The sequence below is a fragment of the Aulonocara sp. 'chitande type north' Nkhata Bay genome, linkage group LG10 (genome assembly GCF_057382095.1).
Source record: "Aulonocara sp. 'chitande type north' Nkhata Bay isolate Kocher_YH1m ecotype deep benthic linkage group LG10, A_spYH_male_GT1.1, whole genome shotgun sequence".
NCBI classification, from domain to species: Eukaryota; Metazoa; Chordata; class Actinopteri; order Cichliformes; family Cichlidae; genus Aulonocara; species Aulonocara sp. 'chitande type north' Nkhata Bay.
Window position 1 is genome coordinate 18,062,240 of NC_141353.1, and position 18,999 is coordinate 18,081,238.

Here is an 18,999-nt window from a genome sequence, read left to right on the forward strand (position 1 = left end):
ATTGTTGCTATCGTAAACCCCGTTTATTGACGAACTTCAGAGAGACAGCGTTTGATATTTTTGTAATTACTACAATAGTTACATTACTTATTTTCCCCAATTACTGTAGCAGGCTTTTGGCTTGAGAGTCTGGGTTGTTTCCCAGTGTCTCTCTCTCTCTCTCTCTCTCTCTCATACACACACACACACACACACACACACACACACACACTTTTATTTTGAAGTCTACACCCCCACCCCCTTTCCCTCCCCTCACTATTTTCAGCAAAATGGCACCCACTGTCTCAAGGGTATGTATTTTATGAAATAACCTCAAACTGACCTGTGGAAAACATTACTAACCCTGTCATCATGATGCATTAGAATAATAAAAAAAAAAAATGAAGCTGGTTCTTAAATTAGAGAAATCACAAGTTTATTGTTTTAATATTGTTCCACTTATTAGAAAATACAATAAAGAATAAGTACTTCATACAACAACATGTGAGTGAAAATAAAGTAATTCATTGGAAAAACAAATTTTAAATGGTCTAAGCCCCCTGACTATTGCAATGATGGCAACAGATTGCTTTTAATTATGACTTCTTCTTATAAGAGATTGGTACATATAACCTATCAGGTCTATTTTTCATGTTTTTTTTTTTTATTTCTTTTTTTTTGGTTTACTCCTGAGCAGAAATGTCTGTCTCCAGCATTTGTGCTCAGCCAGTGTCCCGTTGATCAGTCTCAATAGGGAAGATGTGATTAAAAGTGTGGATGCTGCAATCTCAAGAGTTCCATCTGGCACTCCTATGCAACCTCTCAACATAGTCTTCCCCATTGTTCATCTTTCTCTACATAATTTGCTTAGGGATTAATACAGTATTCTGATTCTTACTTTGTGGTGAGCTATAATTGTCCTACATCCAACAATGGAACCCTTTTTAAATCACAATGATCTTTCAGATTGGTCAGAGACTCTTACTCACATTGTCTAATCAGTCATTAAATTTTTTTTAAGACTCTGGTTTGATTTGGTGAGTCTTGCTAAGGACTTCACTGTGGTCCTAGACTTTGTGCAGGGGTGCAGTGTTTGGCTGGAGGGTGAGGACGGCATTGCTAAGCAGAATGGGTGGTCCTAGAGTAAAGACAGTGGAGTTTAGCTGCAAGGCCAGAAGGATATTGCTGCAAGGATGGGTAGTCCTGCAGTAAAGGCAGTGATACCGCACATGGGTGCCGTGCTGAGCTAGGGAGCAAAGTGTTTATTGTTGGGGAGGGTGTGTGGTCGTAAAGTAGAGCCAGTGGCGCACAGTTGGAGAGCGAGGATGATCGTGCTGGTGAGGACAGATGGTCCTGAAGCAACAGCAGTGGTGTAACACGGGAAGGCAAGGATGATTTTGCTGAGCAAGGTGGGTTGTTCTGGAATAAGGGCTGTAGCGCATAGATGGAGGGCGAGGATGATTTTGCAGAGGAGGACAGGTGGTCCTAGAGTGAGAATGGCGCCTCACTTGGATGCTGTGCTCAGCTCGAGGGCAAGGTTGGTTTTGCTGGGTAGCATGGCTGGTCCTGGAGGATGGTTGCTGCAGAGACCTGCACACAGGTACCACCAGTCGTTACTGACAGATGCTCATCTTCTGAAAGCAAGAGTTAACACTGCAAAACAATCAAGCCATGTACCAAATTATTGACTCACTCATCTGAATACAACATTTTCCACATAAAGCGAGATACAGAACATATGCTCACAGTGGAAATGTGTTGTATGTGGAGAACCAGTGTTTCAAAAGAGAAGTAATATCTTACTCGAAGCTGTAGGGGTACAGCGCGATATGTGGCGCAGTGTTGTGAAGTCGTGCTGCAGCACCTGACTGGGCGTCATCCGTCTTTCAGGATCAAGCTGAAGCATTCCTTTAAGCAGCTCGATAAACACCAGCAGATCACAGATTTCTGCGGATTTACTGGTATAATTTTGATGACGTGTGAACCAGAGCTGAAACATCAAAGAAAGAAAAGGCCCCTAAAAACTCTGAATTTTAAGTTGTTTCTTTTTGGGAGTTTTGTTTAAATATTTATTCTATAAATAAAATCTATATTTAGTTTTAAACATACAAAATAGAACAGTCAAGAAGTACACCTACATTTTTAAGGTCATCAAGAGAGGTCAACTTCATCATCCTTTTCTCAGTGAACTTAATCCCTGTCTCACTGACAAACTGCTCAGGTGTCTGAAAAGACAGGAAACTCATCAACACTGATAAATTGTAAATTTGTAAAGTAAAAAATTGTAAAGTACTAAGAACCTTGAGTTTCCACGTGCTGGTGGTGAAATACAACTGCGTGTCAAAATAAAAGGCAGTCTTGAGCCCACTGTCGAGGATCTTGCCTGGAGGCTGGCCCTGAGTCTCCACTATGTACCTCATCTGGAAATACAGACCAATTGGTCAAATTCAGAGTCCAACAACTTTAACATAATGTGTTGTAATCCTTTAAATAAAGCTTTAAGTTCTTCAAAGGAGAAGCGCTAGTTATACTTACCACCTCATATTCATTCTCACCAGGGTAGAGCATGGAGCCAAGGTACAGATTAGCAGCAATGCAGCCCAGAGACCATACATCTATGGCCTCTGTAAATGGAGCCCCGAGAATAATCTCTGGGGACCTGATTTAGGACAAACAGGAAAAACAGCAACTGTCAATTATTAACAACAAAAGTGACAACTGGATTAGTTATACAGCCAAGAAGCCCATCACAGAAACAGCAGGGGAGTATCCAGTATTGACCTTTAAGAGAAAAAGCCACTTTGGTTACAGCTACTAACCGGTATGAACGGGACTGAATGCAAGAGCCCATCGAGGCAGCGGAGGTTTCACATGCCAAGCTAAAGTCAATCACTTTGACCCTATAAGGTTGTTTCTGATGGTTGACAAGCATCACATTTTCCAGCTTGAGGTCTGCATGTATCAAACGTACAGACTTCAAATGATCCAGTGCTTTCGCAATCTAAAAAAAAACCCCAAAAAAAACAAAAAACCACACACCTTTGTATTAATGTAATCAGCATCCATCTGAAAAACTTTATTTATGTAGAGAATACAGTTAAACACACCTGCTGGGTGATGGCTCTAACTGAGTTTAGAGCGAGTGGTCGGAATTGTCTTTCCTTCATGAATTCATAAAGGTTCTTGTCCAAAAGCTCGAATTCGAGACATACTTTTTGCCCATCGGTAAGAACGTTGTAAAACTGAACCAAGTTATACCTTTCAGATTTGTACAACTTTAACTTCAGCAGGGCAGCCACCTGGCAACATATGAGTTTTAGCTTCAAGTAAATATTTTAGAGGAATTTCTTCAAATACAATTGTTGGATTAACTGCATCAAGCCAAGTCTTTCCTACCTCCAAGTTTGCCAGTCCATTTCTGAAGCAATCAGTCTTAACTATTTTGATGGCTACGCTCTTCATGTCATTGAGCCTAATGAATTTTCCAACCGTGCCATAGGCTCCTTCTCCCAGGGTAGTTATCATCTGGTACCGTGAAGCTCCAGTTAAGTGCCAGCCTATGGGAAGTAATCGGTTGATCTGGGCAATTTTATGGGCATCTCTGGCATCATAACACCTAAAAAGAAAAAAACGTTATAAAGGAAAAAAAATCCTAAAAAACGAACAAACAAAAATTTAAAAAGTAATTTAAAACTTCATTTCTTACAATGTAGACAAATTTTCATAATAACAGCAGGTGATATTAGAGGAAAAAGTGAAACAAAGCATTGTGATTGTAAACCGATCATCTGCTGTCATGAGCTAGTTAACCAGAAAGCAAACTAAATACTTGGCAAGTTAATGTCCTTGATTTATCTCAGTAGTTTCACCTTAAAAATTACTTTGATGAATATCGAGTGAACAAGTTCTGCATACTACAGTGCTTGGAGTTTTTTAGTACTGAAATGGAAAGGTTTGGTGAAGCTGTTTTTTTAGGTCACAAGTCAGGGGTCTGACTGGACTTCAATAAATAAGTCTTACAGTTAACGTTATTTTGACCTGTCACAAATATTGATTTGGTGATGTCTAAAGGTTCATTCTTGGAGAGTACAAAACTTCAAACATTAGCCATTTCAAATGAGAGAAGACAGTTTTTACCTATAAAACAAATTAGAGCCACAGAGCCGAGCTCATTTGGCCCAGGTGAAACTCATGCACCTAATTACCCTCCAGTTATCTCCTGCAGAATAAAGCATGGCACAAAATCCAAAAGATAGAGATCTAGTATCCATGCAACATCACAAACCACACCTTCAAAGTGTAGGGGCTCTGAAAGCGAGTCTCATACGAGATACATTTCAATCCAGCATTATGTTTCATTTTATGTTCTTATTAAAAACCTTATTAATATTATAACAGGTGCATTAAGTACTGACAGCCAAATAATTTTAAGAGCTGATTTGCACATGTAAAGTTACATTAAGGGTTGCCTTACATTAAGGGTGCAGACGCATTATAAGCCTGCATGTGGCCTGCATGCACTAGGTCAGGGGTGTCGAACTGCAGTCCTCAAGTCATTCTTTGTTGACAATAAACTTATTTGAATATTTATTAGGACTGCCACTAATGATTATTTTTATTATAGATTAATCCACTTATTTTTTTTCCATTGATTGAATGTTTTGCACAAGCCATAATCCAAAGTTGTAAAGGCCTTAGCAACTTTAGCTGACCAACATTTCCTTGATTGCCCTATTAGATTTATTACCTTATTAGATTCACAAGAACAACCAAGAAACTTGCTAACACTTAAAACACAAGCCCATAGGAGCAGTAGACAATGCATCTTTTGGAGAAATTGCAATGGGATGTTGCTACTTCCAGAGTTGGGCTGTGGCTTAGTGCTAAGAAGCCAGACAGAAAATGGGAGGGAGAGAAGTTTGTTCTTATATCATAAAATGTTAAAAACAATTAAATTTTGTTTTTAAAATCTGGAACATTCAAGTATGCTAAAGTGTACTTAGTATATCATTTAGGCAGACTTTAAGATTAAAGCCTACTGGTTACACTGTAACTAACACTATGATATTTTAAATGGAGGTTTGTTAAAGTTGCTGCTTGTGTGATTATAGATGCAGTGAGAGTCATGTTTCCCTTGCCGCCATATGTCATGACATCTTAAAACCTTCAACCTGAAAGTAGACAGAGGACGTTCAAGAAGGTGAGCTGCTGTTCTTGTTGTTATTCTACTGCTGCTTCACATAAAGAAAATACATTTTATTAGTGGACTCAATGATACTTTATGGTCAGACCTTGTCTTTGTTAGACACGGGAAGCCAAACTAGATTAATCAATAAAGTACATCTAGCAACAGTCCAAAACGGTGGCGTTAGATGCTGCTCAACTGCAGGATGAGATCCTCTCTTTTTTCAGTGACCAAGCTAGCAAACCAACTTGTAAGTCAAACATTAGCTGGGAGGGCCTGAAGTAGCTGGGGAACAGTGACCACGCTGAACCTAGGTATTTAATGAATGCAAAGTTTCATCAGTAAAAGCAAACATGCTATAAGGAATATCTAACTTTTATTGGGGTGGCTGCCGCTCAGGAGAAGCAGTTCATCCTCTAATGGGAATATTGGTGGTCCGATTCTTGGCTGCTCCAGTCTGCACGCCAAAGCGTTTTAGGTAGAACGCAGTTAAGCTTATATAAGAAACAGTCCATTTACCATTTATAGAGCTATCTACACTTTGGTCAGATACATTTTTAGAAATTTCTGTTTAATTCTGGAAGGATGACAGATTTTAATATTGATAAGATGAGTCACTACTAACGAATCCAAAATAGATCCGGTCCAGATGGGGCTGATTATTTGATCCTTATCTGTTCTGCGTCCATCCTGATGTGCAGGTGGACTGTGATCTGGACCTGGTTTGCAGATCCACTACAGAGCCTATGATATCTCTAGGTTGGATCTGAGCCAGGGTCATTTTGCTATTTAAAAGTAGCCTAAACCCAGGATTGAGAAGGTCTTGAACCCGAATGTGTCGTGTGGCCTTGGTGGAGTTTCGGCAATCTAAATTAGAGTGAAAGCAGAAAGTGGCCACTAACATCTGACTGCAAACCATAAGTAGGAGTAAAGTAAAGGTGTTGTGCAGTAAGTACCGTAATGGAAAACATAACACATCTTCAAACTGATTCAGATCCTGCTTTGGTTAGTATGAAGGTGTTAAGAGTTAAATACTTGTCTCCTAATTGGATACTGACTTGTCAAGTCGACATTTTATTCTTTTTTCTGCAAAAAACAAAACAAAACTCAAATAAAGTGGAATATCTATTGTTTTGCTATTACCACAATGAGTTTTTTGTATTTATGCTTATATTCTTGAGAAAAATAGAGAGGCTCATTATACAGTAACATATAATCGACAAGAGTTCATGTTATAAAGGCATTTAAAGAAAGAGTAATCTGACCTTTCAGATCTAGACCATTGCAGCTCAGACCAGCTCGAGTCAGTCTAACTTTAGCACCCCTGAATGTGGGTCACTAGTGGTGAAGTTGCTGACTGTGTTAGTCTATCTGCAACCCCTACACACTTAAATAAGTGTGTGTGTCTGTGTGTTTGTTTGTATGTGTGTGTGTGTGTGTGTGTGTGTAAGCTTTCCAGGATCACTGAGATTATGGAGGCTTCCGCACCATGAAGGGCTTATTCATATTTCCTCATTACTGTGTCTCTACCTGATTTGTGGCTTCTATTTATACCCATCACAGTTATGAGTAACACACTCAGACATTGTGTGTTCCTGCTTTTGGAATTGATTTGTTGCTGAAATAGGAATGCTAAGAATAAGATTCCAGGTAGAAGGTTTGTATTGAGTGGGTAGGGATTTATGAAACCTGTAACTTTTCGTTCTTCGTAATAACCAGAATACTTTTTATGCTTTAACTCTGAATATTTTAGAGTTCCACTTTTTCCTGGAGTAATCTACAGAGTAATAATCTGCTATGAGTGGAATTAAGTTCATTGTAAAATGTTGATGAAAGAGATCTTTTGGTCAATGTAACATAACCTAACAGTTAAACATATGCTCTTGAAGTTCTCGACGATATGTTACTGCATATGATCTTGGTGGTGAGTTCACTCACTTTACATTGTGTCAAGTGTATTTCTTTCTTGGCATATATTTATATTTGTCACAGTCTCTGCTGCGCTCTTGGCCAGGTTTATATATAAAAATCAATATATATCACAAGTATACACAAATATAGTACTTTGAAATATAAAGTTACATTTTTGCTTATTAGGTCAAAAGTGCAGTCGTGCTTTTCTGGGTTTTTTTTTCATCTTTGGCAACAAAAACTCTGCAACTATAAGTTGACTAGCCAATCACAATGAAATAAGTCACGCTTTACACTGAAACAGTATCACTTTCAGAGTTCTGTAGCTTTTTATTGACCACCACCAGTCATAAAAGTGATTCCAGAGATGTCAATAAATACAGCCTTCTTTTTATTTCCTTTTAATTTTGTGCAAAAACAGCATGAACTATTCCTGACCTGACCTAAAAAACATTAGTATTTTTTACCTGCGTCAGGAAAGAGGAGAAAGAGTAGAAGTATTATTAGTTATTACCAGCCAGCCTGGCATGTTGCCAGCCTCTTTTTTTCTTTCTCGCAAGTATAGTTTCACTTTAGTTTGACTTTAAAACAATATGTCCACCAAAACAACCTGTTTAAGGAGTTACTACCTGATGCCCAGGTGCTGCCCATTTCCTTCTTTTACTTATTAACAGTTGACTTGCTTCTGATATTTTTCCAACTTGTTTGAACATAAAATCATTCAGCTGCTACTGAAAAACCACAATTCCCACACCCTAATTTTCCAGGAGTAAGTCATTTCAATTCACTTAATATCTCTGATGTTGCTTTGTCAATTTCTATTACTTATAATAGCAATAACATTCTGAATTTTTAATGCAGGATAAGAACTTTAGAGTTTATCATAATGCAGAGACCTACTCGTCTCTGCATTATGAGTACTTACTTTGATATTGTATGTGCCCTCTGTTAGGAAAGTATGGGGAGTAGGACTGTTAAGAAAATGGGGGAACTGTCATGATCCCTGCATTTTGGACCCCACGTTTGACATTGTGAGGTAATGTTTCCTTTGTATTTTTAAAAGGACAAAATATTTCAAAAGAAAAGTTTTGTTTCTTTTGTAATATTGCTTCCCTTGTGGCCTTAGATATATTTAGTTCATCATTTTCAACTAAGTATTGGTCCCTTTAGAGTTAATATATAGTGTACTATTTGTTGAATGGCTGCTTTCATTTAATTCCCTGTGTTTACAAGTTTAAAAGCTTTGTCTATTTTCTGTGGCTCTTTTCGATTATCTTCTTAAGACTTATTGTATTCCTCTGAGTCTTTGGTTCGTCTTAGTTGTAGTTACTGTTTACACTGGGTTAGTACCCTGTTGTGTTCCTTGGTGTACTGATCTGCATTGCCCTGCATCTTTATGCGTTCCTCTGTCTTGTCTTTCTCTCCACCCTTATGCCAAGTTAACCTTTGCTTCCATTCAGTTGTGTCTTTCTGTTTTATTTTCTGTTGTTCTCTGTGTCTTCTGTTTTGTTTACTTCACCAGCCTGATAATGTCTATAGTAACAACATTTTTATACCTTTTACTTTTTACATTAAAGCAGATTTTTTTGTTTGAGTCATTCCTGTTTCCTGAGTCCTGCATTTGGGTCCGCCCTCTCACATGGTAAAATCCATGCTGGCTATTTTTCATCTTCTCTTCTTTTTCTTTCTTTTTTTTTACAAGTGTTTAGATTAACTTCAAGTTTGACTTACTTACATAACATTCTGTTGCTTTTGGCTTAAATTGATCTGAAAAACTAATATACTAGAAATTTGATTTGACTCAAATAAGAGGCCTAGATTTTTGGTAATGCTGACAAGTGTTGTGGAAACATTTTATGTCTTTATGAAACATTTGGATCTGACACAGTGGCTAACTGTTACTGATACTGTATTACTCATCTTGTTCTTTGTTTGTCCATAGAGGTGGTGCCACCTATCAATACACATTGTTCAGTTACAACTGACAAGGTTTACGGGTTCAAGGTGACCCTGTGGGGCATACCACCTCTATCTTGGTTAGCCAATAAGAAACACAACATGTTACCGTGTGGAACTGAAGATGATACCAAGATATTGCTGCAAATATAAGTAATCAGATAACACAGGTAAAATAAAATCAACACATAATTTTCAGAACTTCTCTGAGTTGCTTTGTCACAGTGTGGCCGGGTACTTATTCTAGCTCTTAAAACATTCATGTGTGATGTATGCATAACTACAACTTGAATCACAACTATAGTCTGTTGTAGTACCTGCTCATCCCTAAGGTTACATTCTTGCCCTCATCTCAGCCCAGAGGCCCTAGATGTAGAGGACAAATTTATATCAAACCACAAGCTCGATGTTTTTAATGGATCTCTTTTGTTCACACTTTTAAAATTTCACCCTCACCTTTTAACCTCCCTCAGTAATCATTGTGTGTCGCTAAACTGAAATGGAGAAAGCATAACACCAACTCCTGCTAATTAGTTCATTTAGTTCAGGAATGGAGAAAGTTGAAAGGCAAATGAACACTAATTAAAAATGAGACAGCCTTCTCTACTTTATATGAATTTATAAAATAAACTACCAAAAAGCAGTTAAAGCTGCAAGATAAATAAGTATAATTCTTTTATATCATGTCATTTGTTCTCCAAGGAAGAAGTTTAAACCAGAAAATGACTGGTGCAGGGACTTGCACCGATATATTTCTACTTTAAGGAAATATAACACTGGGTACAAAACGTTAATCATTATCCTGCGGTCAGAATAGTTTCTCAGCTTAAGTTTTGCTTGTGCTATAGATATGTCAACCCAGTTTTTAAAGAGATACTATCTGCTGTTGCTCATTTATTTCTTTTACTTATTAACAGTTGGTTTGCTACTTGGTATTTTTTGCAGCTGGTAGTAAACTGAAAAATCATTCAGTTGTTACTGAGAACGCTTTTTGTGCGCTTTTAAAGCATTAGATTTAAAGTTAAAATAATATTGTTGTAAATCCATCCATACTGACATGAGGTTTTGTGTTTTTACTTTGCTGTTCATTCACCTCAAAACGACGCCTCTGTTATACCACATGCTGACAATATTTCAAATGCACAGCCTAATAATGCATAGACATTCATGTTTGTGTCAATAACACAAACATGAATGATCAGCATCGTTTATTGACCTGACTAACCTTTTTCATGTTTGTTTCATTTCATTTCCACTTTATTTGTCAGGGGCCATGTACAAACAAAAGAAAAACTTTAATCTCCTAAGAGAAAAGGTTGTACCAGATTTAGCTACTAGCTTTACTATCTGCAGCCTGTGGGCAGCACAAATAGAAGAACTTTGAATAATATCTTTGGCTTAATAAACCAAGTCTCTTGGTTTTTTTTAGCAGGATGCTTCAGCCCTGTGCACATCACAATTCATCCTGCTGCTTCTATTGGCAGTCACATCATTAATACACACTCGCAGCTGGCAGCCGTAAATGCACATGCCATAGCATTGCTTCCATAATAAGCAGACAACCAGAAGAGGATGGATGAAGGAGATGGATAGATGAATGTGTGGCCTCTTTTACATGTTTTCTAGCAAAGTCTAACTTGCCCATCTTTAGGCTAATGTCTAATTATGACCTTCTCCCTTGCCCACACAGGTCTTTCAACTTTTAGCATATCAGAAATTCCAGTGAACAGCTGCCAAATACAAGTCCAACTATTTCCTTATTATTGCAATGAAATATCGAGAGAATAAGCCTCACACAGCCAACCACTAATCAGTCAATTACCTTTGATCCTCTGGAAACAGCAAATCATCCATAAAATGGCTATAATTTACTCGTTATATGTTTTTTTAAAATGTATGTTTCTTATCTTTTTGACTTGGAAGTTAACTGGAGCAGTTGTGCCCTCCAAAATTGCAGACTACCAATTTCCAGACACGTGAATTTCTGGTTATTGATTTCAACAGTTCTCAGGTGTGTGACTTAATCATCTAGTGTAGTTTAAGCCAGAAGGTTATAGCATCATAGTAATGGCTGATAGTAATGAGCAGGCGGGGCTGCGTGTTTGCACCTCTATCTCCTCCTCCATCTCCATGCGTTAAATAGAGTAACCCCGAAACTCCTCACTGCATCCAAAGATCAAACTTTCACCATTGTGGGAGACTGTGTTGTGGGGTTCTACAGCTTCATCTTATTAGGCTTTGCAGGGAAGCATCCAATACCTTAGATACATTTTGCCCAGCTGCTGCATTAAGGTAAAATACTACTGTTGTAATGTTATCATTTCTGTGTCACAAATGCAGGAAAGTGATCAAGTACTACCGAACTGATAACTTAGTAGTACTGTACCCCAGCTTGGAATGATTTTCTGGGGGAGAAATGTGTTTTCCTACATAAAATTAGGAGCACCCAGTGGTCTCTCTACAACCATTTAGAATTTCCTTTTTCCTGCACTTGTATCCTACTGAAAGAAGTTTGTTTTAATGCAACACTACAATAATGAGCTACTTAAAGCACATGGTCAGTAGCCAAAACTATTAAAAATGAATAATAAATCCTGGAAACTGCTAGATCTGAATCTATCGGAGCTGCAATTGAACTTATCCAACAATGGCCTGTAATGTATGTAGGGAAAAGGGTGGCTGTAAGACTTGAAGTACTGTTTTGTACTGTAAAACCACAGGTGGTGGTGAAAGCAAAGGCACTGCAATGAGAATGAGAAAAATACCTCATCCTAAGGTGTTAAATCCCATCCCATTTAAGTCAATATGAAAACTTTCTGAAACTTTAAGGCTGTCATGTCAACAAGGAAATCCAATCTCTCACATGCACAGTACTGTTTGCTATTACTGCAGTGAGTTCGTTTTATATTTACACTTGTTTCCTCTAGAAAAGGGCATATGTTCATTATCTAGATAGCTTCAGCTCAGACCAGCATGAGCTCACATTTTCCCTAAACAATGTGTAGCTTCTGTTTATACCATCACAGTTAAGATGAAGCAAGTTGCAACTGGATTTTGACTTTGACTTATCAAAGCAGTGTGAAAAATATAAGCAAGTCCAGCTTTAGTAAATATGTGTATAAATGGTTATTAAGATATCGAGTACCACCAGAGGCGGGCGATGGTGATACCGATAATGACGTATCACAATAATGGAAAAACAGAACACACACACACATATATAAATAAATAAATACATACATTTATTATATGCCTGTGTGCGCATGTGCATGTTTGAGTTTGTGTGTCTGTGTGGGTGTGTAGGTCATTCACTGTCCCTTAGGTGGTGGCATGTTGACATATATCAGGCAGCCAGTCATGCCCTGTGTCCTTCTCCTGGGAATATACTTTTATTTTGAAATGTTGCTTAGCTCGTGGAAATTTGGAATTACAGAAGTGAAGTGGTTTAAGTAAGTGTTCCTTACTTCATTGAATGACTTCCAATCTAGGAGGAAATGTGTCTTTGTTTCAAACTGACCAGTCAAACACTGATCGCATGTTCTGTGTCCTTGCGTTAAGAGCTGTCTCTACTTTCTATCTCTGACTGTTTTTCTTACATACATTTATTTGCATTTTGTTATAATTAGCTGGCTGGTGTTTGGAAAGCAGTGTTTTTGTGAGATCAGTCAGGCTCATTCTTTGGGTTTAGAGGGCTTTAGAATGAAGTGTGTCTTAGGAGCTGGACTTATGGTGATCAAAAATGTTTTACTTTATTTAATTCAGTCTAATTATCAGTGGGTGTCTTCCTAATTCTGCTGGACAGGCATCACTTAGTGCTTTTCTGTGTATGCATAAAATGTATCTGTAGAATTCTGCATTTAGTGATTATGTTGGGTGTTTATTTGAACAGATTATAGCTCTGATGGCTGAGTGAACCCTGTACTTCAAACGGTACAGTGCACACCATAACATTATCAAATGTTTCAAGGCAGATTTTCATTGGAATTTGCTCTAATTTAAATGAGAGCTTTCTCTTTTTGCTTTATTCCCTCTCTCACACACACACAGCTAACCAAGTCTTCACTCTAAAGTTTCTTGTGCTATCTAGAGAGACTATAAAAACAAAAACTATATTGTTTTTAATAAAATTAGATGTGGAAAAGATGACTTTAACTTTTCTACTTTGACTCTATTTTTAAACTGAGGTTCTTATGTTGTTGTAGCCAGCTGTGAGGTCCGTTTTAAAATGCGGACAGTGACCAGTTCAATCGTTCACAGTTAGCCGTCTGTTTTTTTATATTGTCTTTATTTTAGTATAACTACTTTAGCTTAGTATACAGATACAGCCACTCAATATTGCTGCTTTCAGTCCGATGATTTTCTCAGTATTATTTTTATAAAGGTCTTTGCCTTATAATTGTTTTGTACCTTAGGGTGGAATGTTTCTTCAAGTTCTGTTTTAACCTTGCAACCATCCAAATCCAAGTGTATTCCACCTGTGTTAACTTGATAGGTGTGTGTAGGTGTGTAACTCTTATCAGCTGTTTAGGCTGTTTATGAGGGCTGGGCTGGGTCTTTGAAAATGTGAGCAAACAAACAAAGCAACCTCATGGTGCCTTCCTGAAAGCGGGGCATTAGAAGACTGGCAAAAAATGGAGTCTATACTACTATGTGAATTCCATATATTTAAGATTTTCCCACTTGATAGTGAGCTTTTGTTCTTTCTGTTGAAACCTTCAATTTGTTTCAAGGAGAGCAGCACATGCTCTCACAGTTACCACAAGAGTAAAAAAAACCTGACTTTCTGATGTCGGGGGTTTCATGAACGCTGCGCTGAAAACTGTTTCTGTGACTGACCTTCTCTGACCTTAATACACTAAACAGGCATGTTCTGGTTTGTCAGATCATTGCAAGTTGAAATGACTTCTGCATCGTTTTGGGTTACACTCTGGTATAAATCTACCATGATGTTACAAAGTTTGCAAATGTATTAACAACAGTAACGAACTCTGGACTGCATACTTTTAAAACGGGATTTTTACAGTAATGTAAGTAATCTAAAAATCGTTTTTGATTAATTTTATTGAAGGACAAAACACATAATTGGCATTGAATAAGAAGGCTTCACAGACAGGCAGAGCTGGGGGGAGGGTGGGGTGCTGCTTGTCTGTTTCACATCATTAAGTGGTGACGATATGCAAATGAAGCACGGCAGCTTAACAACAAGCACTAAAATGAGAAAAGCAAAAATCCCTCCCTATAGTTCGGGAAAATACAAAGAAGGTGACTGTTTTTATAACAGTGTTCTATAAATACTTTCTATCAATGATTCCTGGAACACCGTTTACAAGTTTTAAAATCACAATCAGCACTGACAGGATATTTGCGTGGGGTTTGGAAGTTGCTGCCCTTCTGTGGTTCAGAGAGCTGTTTGATGAATCACCTAATGTGTGACAAAGGAATCTGCTGTGATGCTAATGTCGGTCTGCCCTCTGCCTACCTGTCTGTAAAAGTTGTTAAAATTACCGCAGTGATTTATCAGAAATGTGCAGAGTGTGGAAGGAGAATTAAAAGAAAAACAGGTGGTTAACAGCGAGCAATTTACTGCATTTAAAAATGATGCAATGGCCTGCATTTGTATAGCGCTTTTCTAGTCCATAGGACCCCAAAGCGCTTTACACTACATTCAGTCATTCACCCATTCACACACACATTCACACACTGGCAATGGCAAGCTACATTGTAGCCACAGCTGCCCTGGGGCGCACTGACAGAGGCGAGGCTGCCGGACACAGGCGCCACCAGGCCCTCTGACCACCACCAGTAGGCAAACATGGGGTTAGTATCTTGCCCAAGGATATTTGACATGCAGCCAGGATGCAGCCTGGGATCGAACCACCGACCTTCTGATTAGTGGCTGACCTGCTCTGCCACCTGAGCTACAGCAATCCATATATTATAAGACTACATAACTAGCTAATATATGTAATTATTATTGTACCACATCTAAAATACGCTCTTCTCTGACAGGACCAACCAGTAATCAGTTTGCATTTATATTTTGCATTGATACATGTGTAGAAAGCTGGAAGTGAATCAACTTCCATTAGTGCCCCCTGGTGGATGTACAAGACATTACCACTGGTTTTCATAAATGCTGCTTGGGACAGGTCATGGTCCTGTCAGGAATGAGGCGGGCATTTGAAGTGGCTGTATCTGTTACTAATACCACATCCAACTTTCATTTGTAGCTTTTATCTTAATTTCTTCTCCTACAATAATTTAATTATTTCCACGTGTTAGGTATTGTGTTGTTTGTTGTACCCTCTGTTTGTTAGGAGGTTCTCAAATATATTTTACCTTCACGATCTGTACCGAAATAACTTGTAAAATGAATAAAACCTCTTAAATTAACTCAATCTTAAATAGGTACTTATTTTGTTAAATCTAACTGAAAGTTAACAGGTTACATTTTTTCAAGAAAGGATTTCTTTGACATTACTTCTGTTGTTGCAGGACAGGTTAAATATTTTCCCTGTGGGATACTGGTAAAACAGTACTGAGTATTTTCCTGGGTATCTGAGATATGCATCAACAAGTTCACTTCTGAATGATTTAAAAAAAAAACACACACACACTCATAAACAAAAGGAAGGTTTTGGAGTGGTCTAGTCAAATTCTTACATCACAATGAGATGCTATGGTGAGACCTTAAACAGGCTGTTTATACAGGAAAAGCCTCCATCATAGCTAACTCAAAATCAATTCTGCAAAGACGAGTGGCCAAAATTCCTCGACAGTGAAGTTATTATTATTTCACGTTAGAGCAGTTGATAGTTGATTGCAATTCCTGTTGCCAAGTGTGGAGCAACCAGTTAGTTTTTTACAATTACTGTTTTACAGGAAGCAAATTCTGGATATTTTTGGCTCTTAATAAATTAAATAATCTTTTAAAAACTGCAATTTGCATTTATTTTGGGGGTTTTTTTTGTCATATAATAATAAAATTTGTTTGATGGTCTGAGAAATCAGAAAAGGGCCAATACTTTGTCATAGCACTGTCCATGTGTACACACATACAAAGGTACCCTGTACTTGTACAAAGTGATCTCAAACCTTTCTTTTTTGCATTGAATCATCAAAAAAGGATTAAAAAAAAAACAAACCTTCACCACCTTGCACTACATTTAACAAACTTAAACATTAAAAAAAAATATTTAAAAAACCTGTCTTTTTTGTACCTGATGTGCTTGTGACAAAAAAGCGCATCAGGTACCACTAAGAATGTTCATTTATTCACCATTATTGTTTAAGGGAGCCACATATTTCTATTCTTTAGTAATACTAGGATTTTGATGATGGAGCCGAACTTAAAATCTGGAGCTTCAGCAGGAGGGAGAGACAACCCCGATCGTGGTTCTTCACGCAGCCTGTTTTACATGCAGCCAAATCCACTTGTTCAGCGAGCTGATTGGTTATCAGACTTTTAGACAGAATAGACAGAATGTCTACAGAAATTTTGACACCTGGAAAAGCTATATTTTCCCCGCTGTGCGCGCACACAGAGACATTTTCAAGTTACTTCCCTCGATCAGCCCTATTATATATAATTATCGAAATGTTTGTCTAAAATGCACTCGTTAATGTTACTTTGTAATGGTGCTAGATTAATGTCCGAATATAACATCCAAAAACCTGACGTTAATACTGCCCACAGCCTCACACAGCCTGGTGCGCATTTACGCACATGGCCTAAAACCCCTGTCTTAATTGAACTGCGGATAACTCGAGATGTGACGTTAAATAATTTTTTCTGTCTTTCCACACATACAGGCCAGCTGGTAGACACTGACTTCAGGTTTAAATAGTGAAATAGTATTTTTTTTAAACAAACTTTTCCTCCTCCTTGTATATAAATGATTCTATTAACAGCTATCACGAAAAACTTCCTCCAGCCATGTGCGCATTTTTGCGATTGCAGCAAACGGAATGCCGATGCGGCAACATACCGGGTCAGACATCGTGTTAACAATGAACTATTAAAATGTCAATAGAGAAGAGAGGCGAGCATCAGGGAAGCTGAAGGAACTGCCCGTGAGATGCTTTTTTAACGGAGGAGACAAACAGAGGAGGGAGGGAGAGAGATGGCACGCTTACCTTCTTGAAGAAGGTTGTTGCCCGTTGTTGGCAGGTGGTGGTCCAGGGAAACCCCGCTCAGTTGGCAGCTCAGCCATTGCCTTTACTGTAGAGTAAATTTAGAGTAAATTATTTGATCCTCTTCAGTACACTGAAACATACACACTTGTCATGGAGTTTGCAACAGCTAGTTGATAACTCCAGTGGTATGGAAAAAAGTAGGTTCTTAAATTTGCTCTCAAAAACTTACTGAAGCTACAGATGTCAGTTTAGAAAATTTACCTTGTTTGTCTCCAGTCCTCCCAAACACTTCTTCCAGAGCTGCCTTTCTAGTTCTAATCAAACCTGCCGCTTTAGCAGATTCAGCTGATGGAGAAAGGCGTGCAGGAAGCCGAGATTTCAGAAGAGGGACCCTGTCTTTTACGCAGCTCCATGCGCCGCCCCTGTCTACGTTTGTGCGAAATAAAGCTTCTTCATTGGCGCAACTGTGCACAATTAGCATACATGTCAATAAATGAAGGCTGATATTGTTTCATGCAAACATTTGCATGGTTAAAATACAGTCAAACAACTAGTTGTAGCTAGTTTTATACATGTAGTTAGCAGCCTGTGCGCTTAAGATGTTATCGCTAACGGCTATGGAAAACAACAGCAGACCTGCTGCAGTCTAACCTTTGCAAAGCTAATGCTACTAAATTTAATACCAACACAGTCCCATAGTTAATGCTACGCTTTTTTTCCTCTACCACCTCCGTGTTAGCCCTCATCAAGCTGACAGCATTAACTTTATCCAGCATTGCTAGCGTTAGCTATTTCCACAGTGACATGCTACGTTCAGACAGAAATGTCTTTATTTTATCAGATAAAAGTTTCAAATTCATTAACAGAAGCCAGCACAGGAAACATTAGGCCTGTTGTTAATTCTTACCCACACTTATAGTTAGCTAGTAGTTTTAAAACAGAATAGCACAAAGTGTCCAATTTCGACCTTTGTAATATTTAAATCTAGTCTGGAATGTCTGGTCCCATATCTACACTTACATTTCTTCCTCCAATGAAATGAAGAAAACAGGAAAACAGATGACTAAATCAATAATCCATCCTCTTCCATGCTAATGCCCTTCACACTGGACTGAATGGATTCAGCACCTGTGCTCAGCCATTCACTGTACTGTACAGATGAATAGAAGCTGTCATTGTCAAAAATAAACCTATTTAGTTAAATCCTGTATTATTATCATCATCATCATTATTATTATTATTATTATTATTATTATTATTATTATTATTATTATTATTATTATTATTGACCTGACAAAGTGTGTCACTGATACAGTTTTTTTCTGTCTGTTTTTGTTACTTTGTTTAAAGGTGACTTGTGATTTAATTATCTCAGTTTACTTGGACTTCTTTATGGTAAAGCCAGTATGACTAAATTCAGCCACCAGTCTTCCTCAAAGTTGTGAGAGAGGTGTTGATTTTTATAAAAAGTGTGTTAAGTGTCCTTTGTTTCTCTTGGCAGTTTCTCTGCTTTTGGACTCTTTAGCTTGTCGTGCTTTTTAATATATCGATTTGCCGAAACAAAACCAAAAAACACAGCACATCATTTTCTGCACTTTTCTCTGTTACTCTGTCAATGGGTGTCAGGGTACTCATTCTAGCTGTTTAAACATTCACACGTGTTGTCCGTGTTGTCCTGACCTGATCAAAGTCTAGAGAACTTAGATGTAGAGGATAAATTTCCATCAGACCACAAAGCTTTTTATTAAACTTCAGCCCATCTTTGTCTCTACCACTGACTTTACTGCAAATAAATTCAGTGATGCTCTTGTCAGTAAGTCTTTTCCTCTTAC

General features: G+C 38.0%; 2 protein-coding genes across 7 annotated transcripts in view; one reads left to right on the top strand and one right to left on the bottom strand.

Annotated features, from left to right (window-relative positions):
- Positions 1–18,999, top strand: part of slc7a1a (solute carrier family 7 member 1a) — a 33,073-nt gene that overhangs the window by 875 nt on the left and 13,199 nt on the right. Inside the window, exon 2 of one of the 4 annotated variants that reach the window (XM_086308774.1) lies at positions 5,091–5,179. The exons of 2 other annotated variants lie outside the window; for them this stretch is intronic. The gene's annotated coding sequence lies outside the window, so the exon portion shown is untranslated. Of the gene's footprint in view, positions 1–5,090; positions 5,180–12,417; positions 12,481–18,999 lie in introns of those variants that run through there. One more of the 4 variants, XM_086308775.1, reaches the window with a different exon arrangement.
- Positions 392–17,672, bottom strand: LOC147320652 (homeodomain-interacting protein kinase 1-like). 3 transcript variants are annotated; one of them, XM_086308778.1, is made up of 10 exons: positions 17,429–17,672; positions 17,168–17,252; positions 3,376–3,595; positions 3,087–3,278; positions 2,799–2,980; positions 2,515–2,638; positions 2,280–2,399; positions 2,118–2,204; positions 1,783–1,969; positions 392–1,569 (listed from the first exon to the last, which is right to left on the bottom strand). In XM_086308778.1, the coding sequence occupies exons 1-10, from the start codon at positions 17,646–17,648 to the stop codon at positions 1,484–1,486; spliced, it is 1,503 nt and encodes a 500-aa protein (XP_086164904.1). In that variant the 5' UTR covers positions 17,649–17,672; the 3' UTR covers positions 392–1,483. The 3 variants fall into 3 exon arrangements, with proteins under 3 accessions (XP_086164904.1, XP_086164906.1, XP_086164905.1); XM_086308779.1 differs by having other exon boundaries at positions 1,496–1,632; XM_086308780.1 differs by lacking the exons at positions 17,168–17,252; positions 17,429–17,672 and adding an exon at positions 3,686–4,073.

Excerpts from the sequence above, each read along its gene's own strand:
- LOC147320652 (XM_086308778.1), bottom strand. The coding sequence starts at position 17,648 with ATGCTAATTGTGCACAGTTGCGCCAATGAAGAAGCTTTATTTCGCACA. Across the intron at positions 17,253-17,428 it reads GAGGACTGGAGACAAACAAG|TAAAGGCAATGGCTGAGCTG; the intron begins GTAAATTTTCTA and ends TTTACTCTACAG. Across the intron at positions 3,279-3,375 it reads ATGGACTGGCAAACTTGGAG|GTGGCTGCCCTGCTGAAGTT; the intron begins GTAGGAAAGACT and ends ATATGTTGCCAG.